At 48.3% G+C, this 22,885-nt stretch overlaps 1 protein-coding gene across 50 annotated transcripts in view; it reads left to right on the top strand.

Moving 5' to 3' along the window:
• EPB41 (erythrocyte membrane protein band 4.1) overlaps nucleotides 1-22,885 on the top strand; it is a 95,917-nt gene that overhangs the window by 69,183 nt on the left and 3,849 nt on the right. For 22 of the 50 annotated variants that reach the window (XM_075114682.1, XM_075114676.1, XM_075114671.1 and 19 more), the window contains 7 exons: nucleotides 390-452; nucleotides 3,358-3,537; nucleotides 17,051-17,527; nucleotides 18,774-18,902; nucleotides 20,628-20,729; nucleotides 21,188-21,268; nucleotides 22,126-22,233. In XM_075114682.1, coding sequence (XP_074970783.1) covers nucleotides 390-452; nucleotides 3,358-3,537; nucleotides 17,051-17,527; nucleotides 18,774-18,902; nucleotides 20,628-20,729; nucleotides 21,188-21,268; nucleotides 22,126-22,224 — 1,131 coding nt within the window. In that variant the 3' untranslated portion in view covers nucleotides 22,225-22,233. Of the gene's footprint in view, nucleotides 1-389; nucleotides 453-3,357; nucleotides 3,538-17,050; nucleotides 17,528-18,773; nucleotides 18,908-20,627; nucleotides 20,730-21,187; nucleotides 21,269-22,125; nucleotides 22,234-22,885 lie in introns of all 50 variants that reach the window. The other 28 variants (XM_075114691.1, XM_075114690.1, XM_075114689.1 and 25 more) reach the window with 4 other exon arrangements.

The raw sequence follows: 22,885 nt of genomic DNA, 5'->3' as shown, positions 1-22,885 counted from the left end.
CACCAGGCAGTACAGCCTCGGGCACGTGTCACTGTTGGCAACATGAACTTCGTGCAAGGCTTCCACAGAAAATTGGTGAACTGTCTCTTTGTGGCGAGCGGCGCAAATCGAGGCAAAAGCCGACGAACCCCCGGGAGCTGTCTCTTTAAAGGACTCATTGCATTTCCCCATTCTCCATGAGCAAGAACCCCCATTTCCTGGTGGTGGCCCCACGGCGGCGTCCCTGCGGCCGGGTCCCCGCCCCACGCTGGCACAGCGCTGCGCTCCCGACCTTGAGTTAACTTTTTTAATTTGCCAATTTGTCAATCCCGCAAGAACAACATTTTAATTTTTTGTGCTTTTCTTTTTTTTTTTTTTTTTTGTTTCCCCCTTTTCTTTCATTTTCACAGAAAAGATCAAAGAGGCTAGATGGTGAAAACATTTATATCAGGCATAGCAATTTAATGTTGGAGGTTTGTATGAACTTGAAGCTTTTTTCAGTTGCGTTTGCCCTAGACCTTCTGCATCTGCGCTGAACTTTTTTCTTCCTCTTCTGCCGCTGCCTTTGTTTTTGCATGCTGTTGCATGAAAGACCTTTTTTGTTTTCTTTAGATACGCTTTTGCATGGTGACAGTCAACAGTTTGCAGGCATTCTTCCTTCTACCTCTTCTGACTTTCATTCTCTCATACTTACCCAAAATATATGATTGGCAGAGCTCAGGTCTGCTCTTGGACCCGCTGGGTGCTCACAGCAGCATGAATCCTGGCGGGGAGGGCTCATTTACAAGTTTTTCCTTGCTTGAAATAAATTGTTTTCCTGGGGGAAAAGACAGTCTATGAAAATGCAAAAACCAGGATAAGCTGCAGGCGAAATTGTCACCTCCGTGGCGTTCGGGCCACCGCGATGTCCACATGGCTTCAGACAGGAGCGAGCCCTCCTTTTCGGACGTTGCTGACGGGGTTGCAACGAAGCTTGCCGTGTCGCAATCCTCCTCCCGCTGCTCGCTTGCCTTGCAGCGTCTGTAACGCCCCCCCGGGCCCCATCCTGCATCGGTGCCTGGTCCCGCTGGAGCTGATGCGGGGGCTCGATGGCCACGGGAGGCTGGCGAGCGGGCGAGAAGCTGCTTCGTCCCACGGCGTACGCTGTTCCCTTCAGCTTTGGGAGCCCTTTACACTTGGTTTTGCCCGAGCGTGGTCTCAGAACAGACCATGCCAATCATATATTTATTATTTTTTTAAATACACTGTGTTATGGAAGACGTTTTGTGGCTTCTGATACTCTGTGTTATGTGTTTCTACTCAAAATTGCAGCACCAGCAGCTGGTAGGGTTTCCCTGTTGGTATCTCTTGCAAGCGAAGTGTACTAACTGCCTTCTCCTAACCTCGATTTTAAAAGTTTTGCAGCTTTTGGGTGTTTTAGCGTTTTTTAAATATGTTTTTTTTTTTGACTGCTACAACTTAAGCTTTCGGCCACGAGTGGAGGGTCTGCAGCACGACGGGCAGGGTTGAGCCGCCGCTGGAGCACTGCGAAGACTGCGCCTGTCGCTTTCTTTTGCCCAACTCGAGCATCTCCATCTCCCCAACCCCAAACAGAGCTTTTTTTCATTGCTTCTAAACCCCTTTTTCCTGTTAGTGCAATACTTGGCTCTGGCACCCAGCCTCTTCTCCAGCCCCTTCCCTCTCCGCTGCCCTCCCCACCAGTTCTGTTGCAGGTGCTCCAGCCCTCCCCTAGAAAAGGGCTGACCCCAGCAGCTCACCCCCTTTATTCCTTTTTTTTTTTTTTTGTCTTTTTTAATCCATGCATTTGGCAGATCAGATGTTTTTCCAGCAGACCTCACGCTGCCGAAGCTGCCGCTTGGTTTTATTGAAAGCCTTTTATCGCTCCGTGCTCGATAACCCGCGCTCCGTGGCCTTACAAAAAGGGCAACCCGGGAGGAAAAGCTTGGCGAGCTTGTTCCTCCAGATGCTTTCAAGACCTGTTGTGGCTCCACGTAGCTCCTTGTGGCTTTAGCTCCGCTGCAAACCCGCCCAGGACCAGCCCTCATGCAGTGGTGGATAGCCAAGGTGGTCTTTCTCTCTTCTCTAAACCAGGAGAAGCTGCAGGGCTCCTGGAACCGGGCAGGGCTTTACCTGGAGCCCTCAGCAGACTTAGTTGTGGTTTCCCCTCCCCCCCCCCGCAACTAGCAGGCACTTGCCTTGTGCTTTCATCCAGGACAGAGGCCAAAACTGGCTTTTTTCCCTCCCCCAGAACCGTGCCAAAAAGGACAGACGTGGTTAATGAGGCACTTGGGGCTTATAGCCCCGCGGCGGGAGGGCGCGGTGCCCTGGGTGAGCTGCAGGGGCGCACGTGTTTGTGGGGGGACCCTCCTCTGGGCGTGCATTTGCTCTCCCGTCTTCTGAAGCCAACGGGCCCGGTACCAACTAAAAGCACAAAACCGGTGACATTTCTCAGTGATGCTTTTACTGACCTTATTTCCCCCCTTTCTAACGGGTGAGGCTTGCTGCTTTTTGGCACTGTCCACAAAAGCTGTTGTTTGGCTTATGCCTATTTTATGCAAAAGCTTTGTTTTCAACAAACTCTCGTTTGCTTGCAAGGAAAAGCTATTTTTAAACAAGTTGAGGAGAGCTGACTTGCCTTGAAGTCTGTGCATTTATGCTGTAAACTGGCATCACGGAGTAGAAATCTGGCTTTCTCCAGACGAACCGTTTTAGCAGAAGTTTCCGGATTGATCCGGCATAGAGTAAATTCTCCGTTTGATTTTTAAAGGGCTCTCATCTCGTCTTCATTTCAGAAGTCTAAAACCTCCTGTGGTAGCTCCTGGAGGGATGAGATGAGATGAGAGGGAAGGGGAAAAAGTAATGGGGTTATTCTCGGTCCAAAGATAATTCCTGGTAGGATGAAAGAGAAATAGGTGTGAAGAGAATAAATAAAATGGGGAAAATATTTTCTTAAAGATTAACTGTGTTTATACCCACGAATATTCAGGCTAGCGGAGGGAAAAGAAAGCAAACCCACCCAATTTAAAGGCATTAAATTAAATAACCCAAAACCCCATATTATTGTAATTTTTAAAAAAACCCATATGGGGAAAAGCCATGAGATTACACCTCAGCTGTCATCTCTTTTGGCGTACCTTGGGACGAACCGATGGCACGCCCCGCCCCTGGAGGAGACCCCACTCGTGCCGATCGCAGTTCGTCCCCATTAACACAAGAGGAAAGAGGAGAGAGGACGTTCCCTTTGTGCGTTTGCAGTGTGAGCGCAGTTGGTGGAAGTCGGCAACAACTCTGCTGAGCGCAGCTTCGCTATGCGGCAGCGTAGGCCATCGCAGGCGTCATCTCCGTGTCTCGTCATTCACCCTGTCCTTTTGCTAATAGGATCTAGATAAGACCCAAGAAGAAATAAAGAGGCATCACGCCAACATCAGTGAGTTGAAGAAGAACTTCATGGAGTCCGTCCCGGAGCCTCGGCCGAGTGAATGGGACAAACGCTTGTCCACTCACTCCCCTTTCCGAACCCTCAACGTCAACGGGCAGATTCCCACGGGAGCGGATGGAGTGAGTACCTCGGCGGCGTGGGGGTGTTCGTGCGCAGCTCCCAAGGGACAGCTTTGCAGCCTAGGACCGAGCCTCAGCTCCCCTTAGTTTTTGGTTGCATTGAATTTTAATAGTTAAAATTGACTTCTAGGATGTATAACAGTCTCTGAGAGAATTGGCGCTTTAGGCGTAGTATCGTAAAACCGTGGGGGTTTTAAATTTTTTTTTTTTTTTTTTTTGTGGTAGAAAAGAACGAAGGAATTGTAGGAATTCTTCACCTGGTTTTGATGCCGCTTTTCCCAGTGTTGCTGTCACCCGTGGTGCGAGGGTGTACTTCGCATGGCTGTTTTGGGGATTGCCTTATTCCTGGTGCCAGGGAATGCATCTCCCCAAAATATGGAAAAAAAAATATATCCCCAAACCCAAACACCTAAGTTAAAGGGAATTATTATGTAGGAGAGAATATTGCAGATAACCCTGTGGAGAAGCACTAGGATGGTATCAGTTTCCAAGAGTCACTTCATTCTCCAGTTAATCCGGTATGTCGTTGGGTTTAGTCTTGCATTAGGATCTGCAGGTGCTGATCTGCTGTGGAGGCTTCAGGAAGACTCCTCAGGCTACAGCAGGGCTGTTCATACGTGATGGGAATCTTTCTCCTTACAGGAACAGTGTCTGTGTGTTAGTAGCCATACACATTCACAGTCTCCCTGCTAATGTCCTTGAAAAGGTAATTTTTCAAAGAAACCGAGTTGGAGCAGCGGAGTTCTGCCTGCCAACTGGTTTCTTCTGGGATAACAGAGCTTCTCTGATTAATATTGGCGGAACCTAGCTCAGATTTGAAGCTTGTGAGTAACATTGTAGTCAGAGCCTGTGGTAATAAGACTCTTAAATAATGAATGTGATTTTTCATTACAACTGAAAAATTGCATCCTGGCTGCAGTGGCAGCAGTCGTAGAGTCTCTCCTGGTTTAAGCCTGGCTTCTCCCCTTCCTGCCCGCAGCACTGCAGATAAGCTGGTATTTCATCTTCAAACCATTGCAAGGGAGATACTTTTTAAACAGAAATAATCTCGCAGTGGAAGGAGGGTTATCAGAACAGGTTCAAGGGGTTTTAGCAGCCAGGTTTGCTACAGGCTTCTCAAAGCATAGAGAAAAGCCACAACGTTTATAGGCCTTTTTTACCCCCGTTAGAAAAATAAAACCCCCCAAAATCAACGGATTGGGCTTGATCATTATGCTTGGAATTACCCTGCTTAACACTTGGATGGACTTTCCTTTTTGGATGCTGAGCCTCGGTGTAAATTCTGCAGGAATTTGGGCAGCGGAGCTCTGCCCACGGTGCCACGTGGCTTATGGATGTGCGGGGCGGGGGGCGGCGGCTCTCAAGCTCCACAACTACAGTTCAGGAATGATATTCCTGGTTGTTAGGAGGAATTTCAAGCGTGGTGACTGCATGTGAGGTCGGGGGGGGGGGGGCTGCCGTTCCTGATAGCGGGGTGGTGTGGGCTTTCCCCATCTAAGGCTGCGGTGGTCCGCAGCCATGCGAGGGTTGGTGGCAGCCCTGGACTTGCCTTTCTGGAAATTCCCATTTCACTTCACTCTCTGAAGTGGTTTTGCTCTGAGGTGGACACGTTCTGTGGACTTCCAGAAATGCATCTTTGCCAGGCACCTACCGGGGAGGGTGTTTCCCTTTACCTGCACGCGCGGAGGGACGGTAAATCACGATGCAAAGCAAACCTGTTTCTCCTGTTGTGGTGGTGTCTCCACCCTGTTGTAGCGGCCGAAGGGTATTCTGCCAGGGGCTGGTTTTCTGCTGTTCCTTTGTGTTTTATTGCAAGACAACTGAACCTTAACACGCTTTGTGTGTCCAGGTCAAGAAAGTCACTGTCCTATCTTCTGAGAGACAGGTTGGTGGGCTTGAGGTAAAGCCGCTGTTCTGATATGTGCTTCTGAACCAGACTTTTGCTATTGCAATGGCACCAAGCAGAAACTCAACAGCAGCTGCTGGATAACATTTTTTTTCTTTTGGCTACTTGAAGTAGTTTCATAACTCACACCGAGAGGACTTTTGCACTGCTGCAGCTTTTGCAGCTTTCAATTTTGCTTATTTTGGTGCATGGCTGGTTCGAAAAAGCTGCATGAAAGATACAACCGTGTATTCGGAGAGAAAAGCAATTATGAAAGTTTAACTGTACCCTGTTCTTTTTATGTTGTCTTTCTTTCCGTTTTTTGTTTTAATGATCATGTTACTCTTGCATTTTATATTTTCTTTCGCTGCCCAGTCTCCCAGCTACTTTCTCCCTGATACTCATCACTTAGGGGTGTGCAAAGAACCAGTCCCAAAATACCGCACTGATCAAAGGAGGCTAGCTCAACTGCGAGAGCTTAGAGCCAAGTTTTTCCTCTCCTAGGTGCTCTTGGGTTTGACCAGGTCTGGCAAACTAAAGGGGTGGAGAGTTACTGAACAACATTTCCCACGGTCTTTTCTTTCTTCAACGAAAGCGCTAGAGCCCTTGCATGATCCTACGTGGTGATTTGCTCATTCTGGTTTTTTACATTCTTTAGACACCAGAAACAACAGAGCTAAAATGTGGAGCAACGTTTAAGGAGTTTGCAACACTCCTCCTGCCACCCTGCCTGTTCCACGCTCGGGATTTCTGAGATGTAACAATTTTTCACTTGTTCTGGTAGAATTTTCAAAAAATTGACGTTTTGATACTGTCGCGAGAACTCCAAAAAAGCGTTTTGTATCTGCGCTGCTGCTGGATGTTCACCGGTATTTACCGAACGCTATTTTTTAAGGGCACTGTAGAATAGGAAGGTGTCAGAGACCACATTTTGTACGAAGCCATTTCTACTTCTAATGCCTCAAACTTTTTTTTTCCCCCCAACCATTCCGATTCCAAAACACCTCAGGAGGTTTTGTGCATATGCTTTTCTGGGAGGGCAGGCACAAAACACGCGTGGTCGTGATCCAGATGTTCACGAGCTCTGCAGAGAGGACTCGATTTTGTAGCTCTAAGGCTGGTGCGACCCGAGCCGCCAGCGGCTCTGCTCTCCAGGGCAGTTTATTTTTCTGTTGAGAGGAAGGCTGTCCTAACGCTTTGCACACCTCCAAGTGTCATTTTGGGCACTTTCCATCCGTCATCTTTGTTCATCTCTCTCTGTCTTTCTTGATCTTCTACCACGAAAGCAGACACAGGAACGTCCTCTGTTAGTACAGGATGAAGACAAACTAAAAAAGCAGGAGATCCCTACTGAGACAGCCTTTCCCCGGCAAGCAAGCGAAGAAGCTCTTCCAAAGGTTTCTATTCCAATTCCTGAAGAGCAGAAATCACTCAAAAAGTGTCAGCTGTACTCTAGCATTTTTCCTTCTCCACGTATTCCCTTTATGATGTCCTTTCTCCTGGTCATAGCACTGACTGTTTGGTGGCTGCTCTTTCTCTGAGTGGCAACAGGGTCATGGTGAAACCTCAAGACCAAAGCTCCTGAATTTCTTGGCCGTAGCCTCTGCTGCATCTTCCTTGTCCTGGGCATCCCTGTCTCCGTAGCTCGCTGTCCCGGGTCGGGGACACCCTGCGACCGTCGTGTTAATCCCGCTGTGTGTTGTTGTGTAGCCGTGATCCAGGACCTGGCAGGAGTGGTCATGGATTGCCAGGTCTATTCTGACGTTTCCTAGTGTGCAAAAGCAAATTCTCTGAACCGTGCTCCTGATTGCTCTGAGAGGGCAGACGGGGAGCGTAAATACGTGGGAGGAGGCGTTTGCTTCTTCAGCCCCTGTAGGCTTCACGTAGGAATTGGCCAAGACTTGCCTTTAAGCTTGTTCTTTTAAATGTAAGATGTTCACAAGCTGAAGAACATTTGGTACTGGCCCAAAAGAGGCTTTACAGCAAGCTGCCGAATCTAATCCGTAACCACTCCTTTTCTGGGACGCTAAGATTGGCTTTTAAATAAAAAGTGTTGATTATCAATGCTGCTGTTAGTGTTGACTTAGAGACAGGGACAGGCCACTCTTCATTTTCCCAGTGGGGGAAGCCTTTTGCAAAGCATCGCTGCTTCCCTCTCGCACCCCTATTCTCGTTTCCAAGAAAATACATTGTGTTACGGAAGAAAACCCGTTGCAAGGAAATGTTTATTGTAAACATAGATTAATCATTTTTCTGAATCTGGTGGTCTTTGTGCGCTTCAGATGTGTTTTGTTTTTTTTTTCTAATTTGTGTTGAACTAACTGACGCTTAGGTCACGGGAATGGAGTAACCTGGTGTTGGGTACATCTCTGTTAGCATGTTGACTTTACCACATCAGGACACGCTTCTAATGTTAAAGCCATCGATTCTTTTGACTCCTCTAACAAAACTGTTGCATGCCGCCTGTTGTTTATTGCCTACAAATGTAAATGTCTGGATGATGCTCACGTTTACCCCAGTTACCCTGGTCGAGCTGCGCAGGCTCCAAGACGAGTTGCCCAGCTGGGCTGAGCAAAACTGATTGGCGAGCTGGAGGGAAGATGGGACTTTGTGTCTAAGGGGTTTCTTTTCTGTATATAGTAATTATGGGACTGAGCTGAGCCAACCGCTTCTTTCGGTAGTGACGAGCTTTCTGTTGCTTTCTCTGGAGCATTGGTATAGACACAACTACTTCTGAGAACAGCCACCAGTGCCATCAGTGTTGGCAGCTGCTCCAGCAGCACAGAAGAGAAAGGAGTAGACCTTTGTTACAGGGGCTAAGACGTGTGAATATATATAAATACATGTATTTATAACCCTTTATAGATCTGTGTCTGTGTGAACAGTGTTATTTAGGAAGCTAGCAGATAATCTTGCAGGAAAAAGACATCAGGCAACTATGGCACGTGCTGTCTGATCTGAAGGACCGTGGTGTATCACGGACTGTTGGAGCGCCTCTCTTGCTCTCAGTGTACAGGGTGAGGCTCTCTAAATGATGTCTCAGAAACTTAGGTTGCTAGTGAAACCCTTTGTTTTAATCTCGCAGGAATCCTTCTGATTACTCTGGTAACCCGCTCCGATTAGTTCACCAGTTTGTGCCTTTAGGACTTTGTTTCGTGAGGATGCTGATTTTTCATTGGAAAGTATTCTTCCCTTTTTAATACACTGCCTTTAATACACAGTCTTCCTCTTTCAGTGGCTGGAAGTGTAGAAGTCACCGGGTGGCCGCAGCGGCGCGCCGTGGCGCGAAGGAGGGCTGTCGGCGGCGCAGCCTGCCTGCTGCCGGCGTGCTCGGGCGGCGCGCCTGCACCCGCGGGACGCGCGCTAGGGCGCGTGTGAGCTCCGCTGAGCTCAGCGTGACGTTTAGGAAGGCTTATCTCGAAGGCGGGCCCTGGAGAGGAGAGGTGGCAGAGGTGGGGAGGGGTGCTGAGGTGCCACGTGCTGTTCAGAAGGTGCAGGATGGAAGAAGCTTCTGGCTGGGATCCCCTGCCTGAATTTCCTTCCCAAAATTGGAGCAGACGTGATGAAAAACAGGGACTCTTCGTTCTCCCCAGCCTGGCGCAGAGAGGGGAAGGGACAGGAGTTGTTCGGGTCTCTCTCTGTCCATTTTCTGTCCAGATTTCCTGGAAAAGAGCAGCTTAAACACGCACCTGCTTCCTTTCAAAGCCGCGATGCCGCTTTGAGCACCGCTGAGGTTACCACATGCTCTCTTTCTGAACCGATGACAAGTACTTTGAAGCCATACCAGTGGCTTTTGCAAAGCCGTGGTTTCTGTACCAAATTCCAAAGGACCTGAAGTCTGAAAATCTTTGCCCAGAGCAATAGTTGAACATAGTGCTTGGTGTATCTTATCCCAGAGTGATGAGAGATGCGCTCTGTTGGGCGCTTAAACTCAATTCTTTAACTTCTTAATTAAAACATTCTCTCCCACCTTCTCTTTTTTTAATCTTGAGATAAGGCTGGTTATCATCAGCAAAAAAAAGCTTTGAAACTTTACATTCTGAGAATGCTCAGGACCGTTTTTGGGATTTATATAACAATTATCACTGCAGAGTATAAAGAAACTGAACAAATACTTTATATTTCTATGGCAGTTTAGCGGCCAGTTAGCTATATTCATCCGGGTAGATACGATCTCTTCTGACAGAGAAAGCCTGTAGCTTTTCAGGAACAGAAACCTCATCCGTTCGCCGCCGCAGTGATGTGCCCGCTGTGCTCCAGCCCCCTTGCCCGTCGCTCCTCTGCTCTTTTTCCCTGTTCACTTGTGAGGCTAAGGGAGTCGCGGACGTGCCCCGTGGCAATCCACGCACGGTCCCGTTCCTGCGCGGTTTCTCTCTCGTGCGCGGTGGTGCTCTGCTGCTCGATTCCTGGTTTCACCCTCCTCCCTTGATGTCCGCGCAGGATGCGGCGCTGAAAGAAGGGGGTTTGGGATGCGTGCTGTCGTACCCGTGCACAGGGAGGGTTGATTCGCTCTAGCTTCGTTTAAAGGCAGAGGTCTCAGGGTTTTTGTAGAGGAACCAATGCAGGTACTTCGCTCCCTTTTTTCCTCAGGAACAAACTTGCTGCGGAGCACCGGCAGCCCCCGGCCACGTGCCCCGAGCCGTGGTGGGATTAACGCACCCTCTTCGCACGTGGCCGGTGCAGTGCCGGTCTGTGAGTGATGGAGAACTGAATTATCCCTTCCAAAGGGAAGCCGGAAATGTCCACAGCACGTAACCTTACCCAGGTCGGTGTGAGTAACCCTGATTTTTCCAACGTGACCTGCTGCAGAAAACAACATTTCAGTTCCTCTGGCACGCCGGTGACGTAGCTACAAGACAACTGCCAGCAGTTTTGATGCTAATTAGACTTTCCCAGTGTTTTGTGGTGTGGCCACTCAGCTGCAGCGAGGGTCTTCGGTGCTCACATGTGGGATCCAGTTAGCAGCTGTTGAGGCTTCGGCGTTCTCCATCGCGAAGTTGGTGGTTGGCTCCGCGCTCACTTTCTGAATCTTCTTACCCTGATGTCATCTCTTCTGAATGGCAGATAAACACAGAACAGTTCCATGTGCTTTCATGCTTTAGGAGAAGGTGGACATTAGTATTTTGAAGCAGAAAGTGTGTCAGAGCCGATGGCTTGAAACTGGGATTCGGCTCCAAGGCTGCGTTAGGTATTGGGCTCAGTGTGTGATCATCATCAGCGATATTCGAGGTGTGCTTGACTGTAAAACAACATCCCTGTTTTCTTTTCTGTTCTTAAAAGTGAACAGATAAATGAGGGTATTGTTGCAACTCCTGCCATGTGCCGCTTTGCCCCGTGGGTCAATAGGAGCTGAACTGGGGCTCGATGGGCAGGTCAGGTTAGGGTACGAGTTAAGCTAAGACCAGCTCTCCTCCCTTGCAGTTTGTGCTGTAACTAGTCTTGACCCTAAAAAGTAGGTATTCGGTATTCATCTCCTCTCCTGGAATAATGACGAGAGGTGGATTTCCTCGGCGTGGCAGCAGAGGAGTTGTTTGCAGGAGCGCGATTGGGCCGGCCTCGCCGTGCCCGTACTGCAGGGCTCCTCGGGAGGGTTATGGGCAAAGTCTTACACTCCGCGTAAAGGTCAGTAATTTGTCACTATGAGAATTATTCTGCTGGTTTATTGGGTTTTGTTTTTTCCTGGTCGTGAGTTGATGGCACCTGTTGTGACTTACAGACTGAGGTAGGATGCTTTCTGGAAAAATTTAGCCCAAAGAAGGGTTACGGGTGCATTTAGACGCTCTTTGGTGTGCAGTTACCAGCGGGTGACTTTGGGGAGGCTGGCAGTGGTGGTTTCTCTTGAGTCCCTCGTTGCATCTGTCTTGGTTCCTGAAGCTGGAGGGAAGGACTAGCCTTGGTTTGTGCAACTTTGGGATCTTCTAGCGGTGGTGCACGGTCATGTTGGATCAGTTTGTGGGGACTAAAAACACTTTCTTTTTTACCTAAAATGCTCTCTTTTGGAACACTTTTTCGGTTTTGTATTTTTTCTCAGATTTTTCTGTGTAAATATGTACATGTATCATTAATAAATGTTATTGCAAATCAGATACTTCTTTCCACTGCTTATTAACTTATTAACAAAGAAGGTGTATATGACCGGTGTTAAGGACTTCCTCAGACTAACCCTCGGCGTTGCTTTCTCAAACCGGGAGCCATCAGACCCCGGGCCGTTACCGGTTGCATTCAGGCTGCTGGGTCTGCCGGACGCTCTCCGGTGCGGGTTTGGTGCCCCCAGGAAGAGGGGGCACGCGAGGCTGCGGCCGTAAGCAATGCACACTCTCAAACTGGCCTGAAAAATTTGATTGAGGATTAAAACCAGCCTGGTTTAAGAAAGGCTTTGTTTGCAGAGGGGTCAGAAGGTTCAGCCCTCTACCAAATACTTAATGTGACACTAACACGTTCTCCCTCTTCGCTTCTGAGACTGAACAGCAGGAAAAGTCATTGCAGAAAGTTGTCCTGAGAGCAGAAGTGTCGTGGGTTCTGTGCAGCGCAACTGCGAGAGCCTCTGCCCGGCACGTTGGATTAATTTGAGGACAAAAATGTTCCCATCTATTCTTGTAAGCAAAGCAACCGCGTTCCTGATTAACCACCACCTTTCTGCTTGGTAATACAGTGCAACCTCTGGTTGGGTTTTAGCTGGTTGAAGCTGCCTGAGGTTGTGTCTAGAGGCTGTATCAAGAATCAGGCTTAATTTTAACTCCCCAACTTCCCTTCTGTGAGATTATTTACTTCTGGAATAACTGTTTGGCTCATTCCGTGCTGTCACGAGTGATGATAGGAAAGCGAATCTGGCTGCGATGGAGCAGCGCGAGGCTTGTGCTGCCGCTCTCCTGGCCGAGCCTGGCACCAGAGCAGGGCTGTAACTTGATTTATGAAGTGAAGCAGGCGAAACACAGCAGCACAAAGGCGATGTCAGTTATAAACCCTGATGGTACTCCCACTCTTTTCACCTGCTGCTGCTGCACTAAGTCGGAAGCGATGTTTGCAGTGCCGCTAGCAGCTTTTTCCCTGCAGAGGGAATTTGGAATAACAAGTGCACAGTTTTGCACCCCTCACCCGGGGGTACCTGCCCCACAAAGGGGATGGGAAGGGGATCAGGGTGGATGGGGAGAGGACACGCTTCTGGAATCGTACCGCTCAGCAACCTTATTTTAATAACTTAAGTGTTGATCTTGAGGTTGTTTCATGTTGCCAGGTAGTCGATGCGGTGGTTTGGAGGTGGCTGCTGTGTATCGTGTCGTTCCCTGGGATTCTCGCTCACGCAGTAATTTCTTCTTTTTAAGCTCGTAGCATGCTGTGTATTTTCTAGCCTTACTTTTAAACATCGGTTAAATTCTCTTTTACCCTTCTGTCATCTGACTAGGCTGGGCAGGACGTTGTGATCAGATCGATGGCAATTAAAGAAGTCAGCCCCAAAACGCAAATCCATAGGTAACGGCTGTTGTTTTCAAATGCCAGGGTTTGTAGAATGGCTTCTAAACTTTTTACCTTCTATCTTTAAGGCAAAGCAGCTCTGTGAGGCATGGCAGGTATTGTAAAATAAGGATCTCTTGTTTCCTGCTTTATAATGCTTTTTACCCAAGTGCTTTGACAGCTGTGAGATTGAGCATCATTTGATCTGGGAGTTCTCACTGGTGAGTGTGGTGCGCTGCGAAAGCAACGTCATCTACTTGTGCATCCGTAGACGGTCACACCGAGCCTGTCAGCTAATGTGGGTGCTTGTTCGGGGATAACCTAATAACACACCGGCGTTAACGGCTGCAGTGACGTGCTGAAAAAGGAGGGGACTGGGAAGTACTAACCAGCAGGAATTTGTAGCATTTCATAGGGCGGTTGTAGGGAGTAATTTCATGGTTTTATCAGTTTGTGTCAAACGTCTTTGGTAACCGTCAGGTTGACATCATCTTAGCACTCCTTAAGCTTCCTGCAGGAGAGGGGTCTGGTTTGGGATGAGGATAATTGAATATTTCGGGGGAGAGCGGCAGCAGCATGTCTGCGCGGGCTGCGAGAGCAGGCGCCCGTGCCGGCAGCGCGGGGCAGCCGGCTCATGCGAACGTAGCCTCATCCAAAATAGCAGGTTCTTCAAAAAATACAGGCAACCAAATTTATACGAAAACACTTTTTAAGAAAAACAAATCCTTTTGGTCGCTGGTATCAGCCGTGCAATTAAGCCTGTTATTAATTTATCCCCAGTCTGAATTGCTGTGTGTCACTTACTACACTGTAACGCTTAAGCTGTATCCTCGGTGTTTGTCAGCGTCGGGGGCACAAAGATTTGCGTTCAGCAGGGTAATGTTTTAGCTGCATTCATTTCTGGTTCGATTTCTCCCTTCTGGGGCATTGCATCCTGTCCTGTATTTTGTTTACACTGTGTATGGCTTATGCGAATAGTCTGCTTCGTGCCTGACGCAGGCGTCGCTGGGTTGGTTTTGTGCCTCCGGAGGTGAGCGGTTTGCAGCCCGGGCGCTCTCAGGTTTCACGGGTCTCAAGGAGAGCTTGGAACTCTGCAAATCTGAGCCCTGAAAATAGGAATGCTTTTGCATTTGCAAATTAAAATAAATCTTGATAAGATCAGAATGTGTAACAGATTGCAAATTCCCAGGTTTGGTTGTTCGGGTTTTTTTTAAATTAAAAAATACTCTCTTCTAGCCTACGTGCAAACTGTGTTTTTAAATATAGGAGCAAACATAGCTGTATTTTAAAAAAAAAAAAACCAAAGGTGTGTGTAAATAGATAATTTTATATACAAACAAATAGTTTCAATTAGCCTAACTTCTTACCGGTGGAATAGGAAGGCAAGAAAAGTGCTTCTGATCGGTTGATCTTATCAGGATTTCACTCTGTCTTTACAGTTCGCATGTTTGTTGCCGCACTTTGCTCTACTGCCGGCCGGGATATGTGCGCCACAGGCTTCACTCGAGCCTTTCCCTTCCTTTTTGCTTTTACCATACGAGATATTTCCAAAATGCAAATTATTTTTTCTGTATACAGAAGGGAGCTGGGAAGTTATTTTGACTGGATACAAATGTTTGTCTCTAAGCAGCTACACAAATGGCAGATCTATTTAAATCTGCTTTGTTTTATCTGTGATTCTTCCTCTTGGTTGTAGTGCCCCAGCTGGTATGTAAGGAAATCTTGCTCCTAAGGCAGTTTCCATTAAACCCCAGATGTACTGTGTCTTCTCAAGACCCCATGATTAATTTGCAAGTTTTAGCATGTATAATTAAGGAAAGATCAGTATATTGGCAGTGTATGAAACAAAGTTTTAAAGGAAGATTAAGACAAGGGCATTCAAAGCTGATAACCTCCGTTCTGTTTTGTGAGATGCGCAGCGTAGTCTCTTGCATTAGGCGAAATGAAGGGGGGGATCTGGATATAAATTATACATATGGAAGTGGTTTTTGATCAGAAATAACACTTCCCTACTAGACCTGATCATCACAGTGCTGGTGACTGTCCCTTCACTCTTGGTAAATGCATTTTCCTAAGCAATGTCCCAAGAACTTAGAAGATGCCCAAGAGGCTGGAAATCCTAATGGACAGAAATCTGCAACATAAAGGAGCTGGGAGCTGAAAAATACCTGGGGGGGAATGGTGGAGGAGTCACTTTTTGAAATGATGCTAAAATAAGCGTCTTTTTATTCCCTCATAAAGCAGTTACTATTCTTAACATACTATTGAACTGTGCCATTAGATGAGGTCAATGGGGCTGAAAGCCCCTGGTGTACAGAAAATGCGTTTGTACCCAATAACCCACAGGCTTCAGACCTCGTGTTTTAAGCACAAATTACAATATTTTGGTTGCCCAGAGAATCTTCTTAATAGTCAGTGAGGCAACAGTTTCTGTTCATCTTAACACCGCCACCGAAATTAGAACAACAGCTGACGAAATGGACTGGCCGTGCTTTTACGAAAATTTAATCCGTGGTTTTGGATGAACATGATTCGTTGCTATTTTTATACAAAATTACCAGAAATGAACTTTGAGGTTAATTATTGAGAAGGAATAGCAATGGCATTGATTAAGTAGCATCCCGCTGGGGTTTTTCCCTCCTTGCTCCCTGATGTTGTATGATGTGACAACTTAGATAGGTGTAAAGGCGTAGGTGCCCGTAACTGCTTATTCTGCCCTTCCTTGAAGGCAACTTCCCGCGTCAATAACGAGACACGCGATTTCTGGCAGGGGGCAGGAGCGTAGCCGTCGTGCACCGCTGCTGGCTGAAATGCTGCTTCTCTGTGCGTGTGAAATGGTCGTCGCTCGGGCGTTCGGGCAAACAGCTGATTTTTGCTAAAGCTTTCTGTCTTGTTCACGTTTTAACTCTTCTCTTCTCTTCTGTCACTGTTGCTTCCCTCCTGGCTAGAGGGCTCCCAGAGATGCGAGAAGACCTAGTTGAGACCTTGCTAACGAGCCGAACGGAGAGAGAATAGCACCAGCCTTAGTTAAACCCTCTGGCTCGGCACGCTCCTCCCAAATACCTCAGGTGCTTTAGACATGCTTGCTTGCTTCTCGGAGGGCTGAGTTGCTTCATTACGTGCCTTCTCTCCCGTGCACCATCACAAACGCCAATTACGCTGTACCTCCAGGAGGTTTAGCGACCGCAAAGGCTTCCGTGCGCCACCTGCCTTTGGGATAAAGTATGTTACAGATATTTCGATAGTCCTGAATAAGTGGTCAAAAGCAGCTTGCTGAGCTGAGCCGCATGCTCGGTGCCGACGGGGTCAGCACGCGTCAGCGTGAACACCTGGCTTTCTGGTTTAAAGCTGCATTTCTTTATTCCTCAGCTGAAAAGTTTTGTGCTAAGTTGTGCGAGTTGATTGAACTGGTTTGTCTAGAAGAAATAATACAAATTCTTTCAGGTGACCAGACTGCATCGACCATTCAGGAGCCTCTCGGTAATTGAGGCAGTTGATTTCAATACTACCCTGTAGATATTCTTACAATAATTTTACCAGTGCCGTAATGACAAGTCTGTGTTAGTTATCCCGGAGGCTGCAACAGCAAAGAGGGTGCTCGGAGGTGTGAGCGTCCCCAGGGGAGAAGAAAAGAGCAAAGCACAGGCTCTGCGGGGTATCCTGTACGCTGATTCTGGGCTTATTCCTTTAACTTCCACATGCAAATTAAAACACAGTGTAAAATATTTTAAGGACTTAAAAGCAGAACTGGGGTATGGTTTTGGTGTAGCCGGTGGGTTTTGTTGCACATGTGCGTTTTGGATGTGTCCAAGACCCCGCTCGCTACACCGAAGTGACCGCTGTTTCCAAACTGGGCAAAAAGGGCTTAGTGGTGGCTCTTCCTTTAGTTGCAGAGAGTTGTTTTAATATTAATTCCTTAAACTTCAGGAGAGTGGATTATTAATGTACCAGGAAGGCCGAGCCAGTGAATGCACTGGATACGTCGCATAGCACAAAGGTTTTCAAGCTTTCAAGTCTCCAAACTCACTGCCGATGCATGCGTTACTGGAGATGTGATATGTTATAAGAAACTGATGTTTTGCCTTTATGCCTCATGACCTCCTGTTCTCCCTAACGCGCGCTCTCTCTCTCTCTCTCTCTCTCTCTGGCCTTTTTTGTGTATTCGTTTCTTTTTAGAAAATGAGTGACTTTCTCCCCAGAGAGGATGTGGCTGCAGTGCCAGAGAGCAGCAGTGTTAACATTGGCTTTGCGTGGGAGGGCTCAAAGCAGTCGGTAGCTTTTAGTGAGACCCCAGTGCCACCTGCCTCAGCGCCTTCTCCCAGCCGTGACTTTGCTGCTTCCTCCCTAAGCAGCGAGGAGGAGGAGGAGGAGGAGGAGGAGGAGGAGGAGGAGGCGGCAGCAGCTCCCAACCTCCCCACAAGCGAGGAGGACCCGAGATGTGGAAAGGGGGTTTGTGCAGATGCAGAGAAGGACTCGGAGCTCTCTGAGCCGGAGCCCCCCGCCAGCCCTGCCGCACCTCCCCAGCAGCCCTGGGGAGGAGAGGAGGAGGTGGCGGAGGATGGCGAAGACAGATTTGCCTTTAGAAAGCTAAATGGCGAGTGTCACGACTCAGATGTTAATAACGGGCTGCCGGCAGTCATTCGCTGCTTCCAGGTAGTGAGCCCCAGCGCCTGCTCCCCCACACCCCGGCTGTCTTTGGCGTGGGAACCCAAACACTGCAGCAAGCAGATGCCACGGACCCAGAGAGGAGTTGTGTGTTGGCTTGGCTTGGGCTCGTGCTTGGAGCCAATTAGCTGGTTCATCTCCTGCAGTCAGTGCACACAAGCCCCTCTCGATTTATTTTTGCAGTAAAGACGAGCCCCTCTCAATTTATCTTTGCGTTAAATACCGTTGCTACAGCGCAACGCCCTTTGCCTTTCTTTGATCCAAGCATCCTGTTGCATCCCCCAAAAGGGAAATATTTAGGCTCCAAAGGCATATAATTTTAGTTCCTTAAGGTTTTTGCTGTTTCCTGCTGTACCGGAGGCTGAGCCTCAGCACAGCAGAGCGATTTGAAGCGCTGTCAAACGTGCTTTTACATCGTGAACGTGGGCTTTGATGTCCCTTTCTGCTCCCCACCATGGGAGATATTTTTGCCTGCTTCAGTGTTGATATTAATTGCTTACGGTTAAATAGATACCCACTTCCCCCACTAACAATCACGGTGGCATCTATCAGGTTTGGGGACGGTGAGCAGAAATCAAGCCCTCTGGGAAAAACACTGTGGGTCTGAACTAACTCTGTCTTCTGGATAATTATCAGGTGGTGGAACAACTGATTTCTCTCCCCCCCCTTCCATTTCTCTTCCGAGATGTCACGTTTCTGTTTTGTCTGACATTGATTTAATAAAAGTTAAAGACCTAGGATCTGGTGAGGATTTTTTAAATAATATAGTTAATATAGTTTCACTTGCAGTCAGGATAAAGCTTCTCAACTGTGATTAAGTCTTTATTTGCCCAGGGTTTATGTTAATCTTGACATTGTCATCAGTAGATGAGGGTCATCTTTTACTGGCAGCTGGCAATGAGCTTCTAGTAATTAGAAAGTTAATAATCAGTGGAGACAGTTTCTTTGTGGTATGTGACACACCGGTTAAACCCTTAATGCCTCGCTTGGGCTGACCCGAGGGCACGGTGCTGGGGAAGGTCTGGAGGATCTTTCTGTCTGTTTAATCCCCACGCACGGTCTCTGCCCTCTGAGCAGTGTCGTACCAGAGGCTTAAAACCCCAGATTTCCAGGCTGACCTTGGTTCCCACAGTGCTTTTATCAGATCAGTGTCAGAACATTTGCCAGCAACACGGTCACGATGCGGAGATGCTAACTGGGTCTTTACGGAGATGTTTTTAACCCTGTCTCACAGCCACCGCTAGTGAAGACGCAGACGGTCACCATCTCCGACGTGTCCAGCGCCGTCAAAAGCGAAATTCCCACAAAAGAAGTCCCCATTGTCCACACGGAGACGAAGACCATCACCTATGAAGCTGCACAGGTAAGGTGTGTTCTGATTAATTTTCCAGTGGATTGCTTAAACCCAAGTATGTGTTTTGTTTCCGAATCCTCCGGATGAGGCAGCAGCACCTGCCTTCCTCCAAGCACCTGAGTCACAGCACAGACGTTAACCGATGCTCTGGGCATTATTTCCAGGTGCATCTGGTATTTTTGAGGAGCAGTGTTTTTACTGTCCCTGAAGAGTAATTATTTTTTCAAGGCGTGTATGCAAGCAGAATTTCTCTTCAGCCACTGGTGGATGTAGATTGGACTCTATGGCGTTAACCTGAGTTGGCCTTTTTTCTGCAAGAGGTGCCTCGTCTTGTTTTCCCCAGCTCTCCTTGCTGTATATGCCTCTTCAGAGCTTGATTTAGAAACGATTTCATTATTCTTCAGGTTTCAACCCTGAAACATGTGTTGAAAACCAAAGTTTTGTATAAAATATAGCCAGAGTTGGGTGCCTGGTGATCGGAAACTAGAAAAGTTAGTGGAGCAATGCCAACGTATGCAGGTATGGTTTCGTTGCTGAGGTTAAAATTAATCCTCAATCTAAAATAGGTTTTATATATGTATTTGAGAATTTAGAGCCTGTGTTATCTTGGGTTTGTCATAGCTGGTTGTTAGAAGCACCCCATGCTCTGCTGTTGGAGTGTAGTGACTGTGGGATGTAGGTCTGGGCGCGGGTATCCCATGGACCATGCTTGTGTAATTTGGGATTCCTGCGGAGCCCCGTGGCCGCTCAGCATCCTCCCCGGCTGCGGGAGGGGGCGTTCGGACACGCCTGCACCGGGCGGTGGTGAGCATCGCCCCGTTTCTCAGGGAGCGGCTAGACGTGAAGAGAGGAGTTTTGCTCTGGTTCCTGCTGTTACCATTTCCAGCTGGGAAATGAAAAGGAGAAGTGCATCTCCCGGGCTGGGAGAAGTCGGCTGTGCGTGTACCGGCTTGTGATGTGCCGTGAGATTTCTTCCAGTCTGTGGAAAATGGTCCCACCTTGTGGTAACTCCAGATATTGCTCCGCCGCAGAGCTGGGGACGCTGCCCGGTGTTGGCAGCGCACCGTAAGGGAGACGCGGGCAGCGCGGCCAGGATGAGTTGGCAGGATGACTTGGTTTAGGTTTTTCAGCAGACCTTGAAAGGTCGAGTCGTGCAGGATGGGAACCAAGCAACCAGCTCTAGAAGTTGTTCCTAGGTCAGCAGGTATCTGCACTTCCCTTCTGCAGAGTTTAAAGCGAGTGATGGGCGAGGTGGTGTCAGGAGGGAGGAAGGGGAGAAAGTACCTTCTGAGTCAGACTGTGCTCTCTGGCTATGTGAACCTGCCTGGATCCAGGAAGGGGTAATTCGGGATAGGTATCTGCTTCCGTCTCCCATCGCGGCCCAAAGCATGCGGCTTGGCACGGGGGAGCACGACCGGCATTGCAGCGTACCCAGACTTGGGTGTATCCCAGCCCACCTGGTCCGAGAGGTGTTAGAGGTCCTGCCTGGGTGATTTTGTGGATCCCTGCGTTTCCAGTCTTAAAGCCCACGGGCTTTGTGCTGAGCCTTCAGCGCCCTGCGACGTCCTCGTGCAGCTGGGCGCAGCTCGGCGGCTGCAGATCAGCTCGCTCTGTCCCGCGGTCACGGTGGGGAGGAGTTCCTGTCCTCGGATCGCATCCCGCTCGTGATGCGGAGGCCTCTGCTTCTGTCCCCGCGGCCCGCAGAGGCTGACGGCCTGTTCTTCTGTCCCACAGACGGATGGTGGCAATGGAGATTTAGACCCTGGCATCCTGCTGACTGCTCAGACCATCACCTCGGAAACCACCAGCAGCACCACCACCACACAGATCACAAAGGTAAAGCACGGGACCACGATAAAACGACGACAACAGCTAAAACGGTAACACGATAGAGAGACGGGCAGAGCTGAGTAATAGGGAAAAAAAAGCTTAAACCCCAGTTCTTTTTAAAAAAATGTGATTAATCCATGAAACAAAGCATGAGGTTTCCAGGTTTGCCTGCATTGAATTAAGACTGTAGATTATGCATTAATTGTCTGTGGACACGAGCTCTGACTGTCCTGTGGGACAACGGCAAAGAGCTGTACAGCGAGTCAAAGCTCCTCCTTGCTCAGTTATAAGAAAAATAATATTTGACAGTTTTTCTTTGAGTTTTCCCCCGTGATTCTGATACCGTGGTGTGACGGCAGTGTTCGGTAACGCTGTATTTAATACTGTCTTTAGACGGGCAGCCCCAGTGCACTCGAACTCCTTTTCACTTCTAGACTAATACTAGTTTTTTCCTTTTGTACTAGACTGTAAAAGGTGGCATTTCAGAGACGCGGATTGAAAAGAGGATTGTCATCACAGGAGATGCAGATGTAGACCACGACCAGGTAGGAGCTTGGATGCGGTCCAAAGAGCTTCTCAGAGCTGGCACCAACTAGGCAGGCTGCCTTTCCCGAGACAACTTAACCAGGAAACAATCTAGGGAAACTTTACTGGGGTAGAAATAAAAATCCAAAACTGATTTTAATAATAAATTCCTCTTTGCCCATACGCAGCTGTATAGCTGGGCCAGCAAAGCTTAATTCTGCTCTGAAACTGGTGTTGGCAGCAAAGTTTTGATTCCAGAATTGTTCTGGACAAATGCAGTTTTTCAAAATAATCCACAAAAATGCGAAACGAAGGTTTTCCTTGATATCTGGATGATCTGCATTAGTTTTATAGTAACTTCGAAGCGCTGTTGCTGCTGTATAGTGCCAGAAGTCATTTCATAGCACTCAGCACCTGCATTAAATCTCATCGGCTTTATATGAAACCTTTCTGATGAGTCAGCCTCATTGGCCTCTGGCGTGTGTTGGAAGTGATGATTTTGTCATCAGAGAATTATTCTTTGAATTTAATTTTAGTTGCAAGTATCATGGGGCTGGAGAACATTCGTACGACAAGAACCACTTTATTAATTCCGAAAGAAAATGCCTGAGATGATGTCTGAAATGTGCTCATCACCCTTCCTGGAAGAACAAACAGGGTTTTGCTTAATTGCTCTCATCCATCGTCTACCATCGGGCAGTGGGGAGGTGTAGTGTGTTCTTAGAAAACAGCTTTTCCTTTCAGAAACAACCTCATATGACTGCAAGTCACCGAACTGAAGTAGAATCACTTTTCTTTTTCTCTCCCCAGAGTTAGAATTAGTCTCTTGACCCCTGAGGACCCTCGGTGGCATGCTCTGAAATGTGGTCTCTTCCAGGTTCTAGCGCAGGCGATAAAGGCAGCAAAGGAGCAGCACCCGGACATGTCGGTGACCAAAGTGGTTGTGCACCAGGAGACCGAGCTCCCAGAGGAGTAGCGAGGCTGTGTAAGTAAGGAGGCCACGTACAAGGGAGGGGCGGGTGCTGCAGGGGGCCTGATCTCAGTGCAAGCGACGTTTGGCTAAATACGGTCAAAGTTTAAGTAAAATTATTATTGTTAGCTGATGAGTCCTGCTCAGGCTGTTCCCATTCAATCATTTAAGGCTGATGAAGCAGTCACGAATACAGATTAATCCCGCTGTGGAAACGAGCCAGGAAAATCTAAAAGAAGCTACGTGGCCCCTGTGATGAGGCTGTTTTGCCTTACCAAACACCTTCGATGCACCAGCAGCACTCTGAGCTATACATTTCTTGTAGAGCCCTGCCTGTGTCAGTGCCGGTAAACCCCTGAGCTGGACCCCGAGCTCCTGACTCGCCTGGGAAGATCCCTTTTCTGCGGTCGTGATGGTCTTGGGCAAGAGCTGCTCGAGGAACCCGGGAGCTCTGTTGGTGCATCAGTGCTGTAAAGCCTGTCCTGCCCCACGGCCGGTGGTGTTGGTGGTGCCCGGGTCGGTGCTGTGCGCTGCCCCGCCTCATCCCAGCAAAGGCGGTACCTGCAGAGATTTGGGAGCTGGAACAAGAAGCTGGGCGAGAGGAGAGACAGCGTGGTTTAACAGGCGTGTGGTTGGGCTTGTTAACTGTCCAAACCAGAATTAAAAC

This window comes from Phalacrocorax aristotelis, chromosome 20, assembly GCF_949628215.1.
Source record: "Phalacrocorax aristotelis chromosome 20, bGulAri2.1, whole genome shotgun sequence".
Taxonomy (NCBI): domain Eukaryota; kingdom Metazoa; phylum Chordata; class Aves; order Suliformes; family Phalacrocoracidae; genus Phalacrocorax; species Phalacrocorax aristotelis.
The sequence above is the reverse complement of the archived record's forward strand: the minus strand, read 5'-3'. Positions and strand labels throughout refer to the sequence as shown.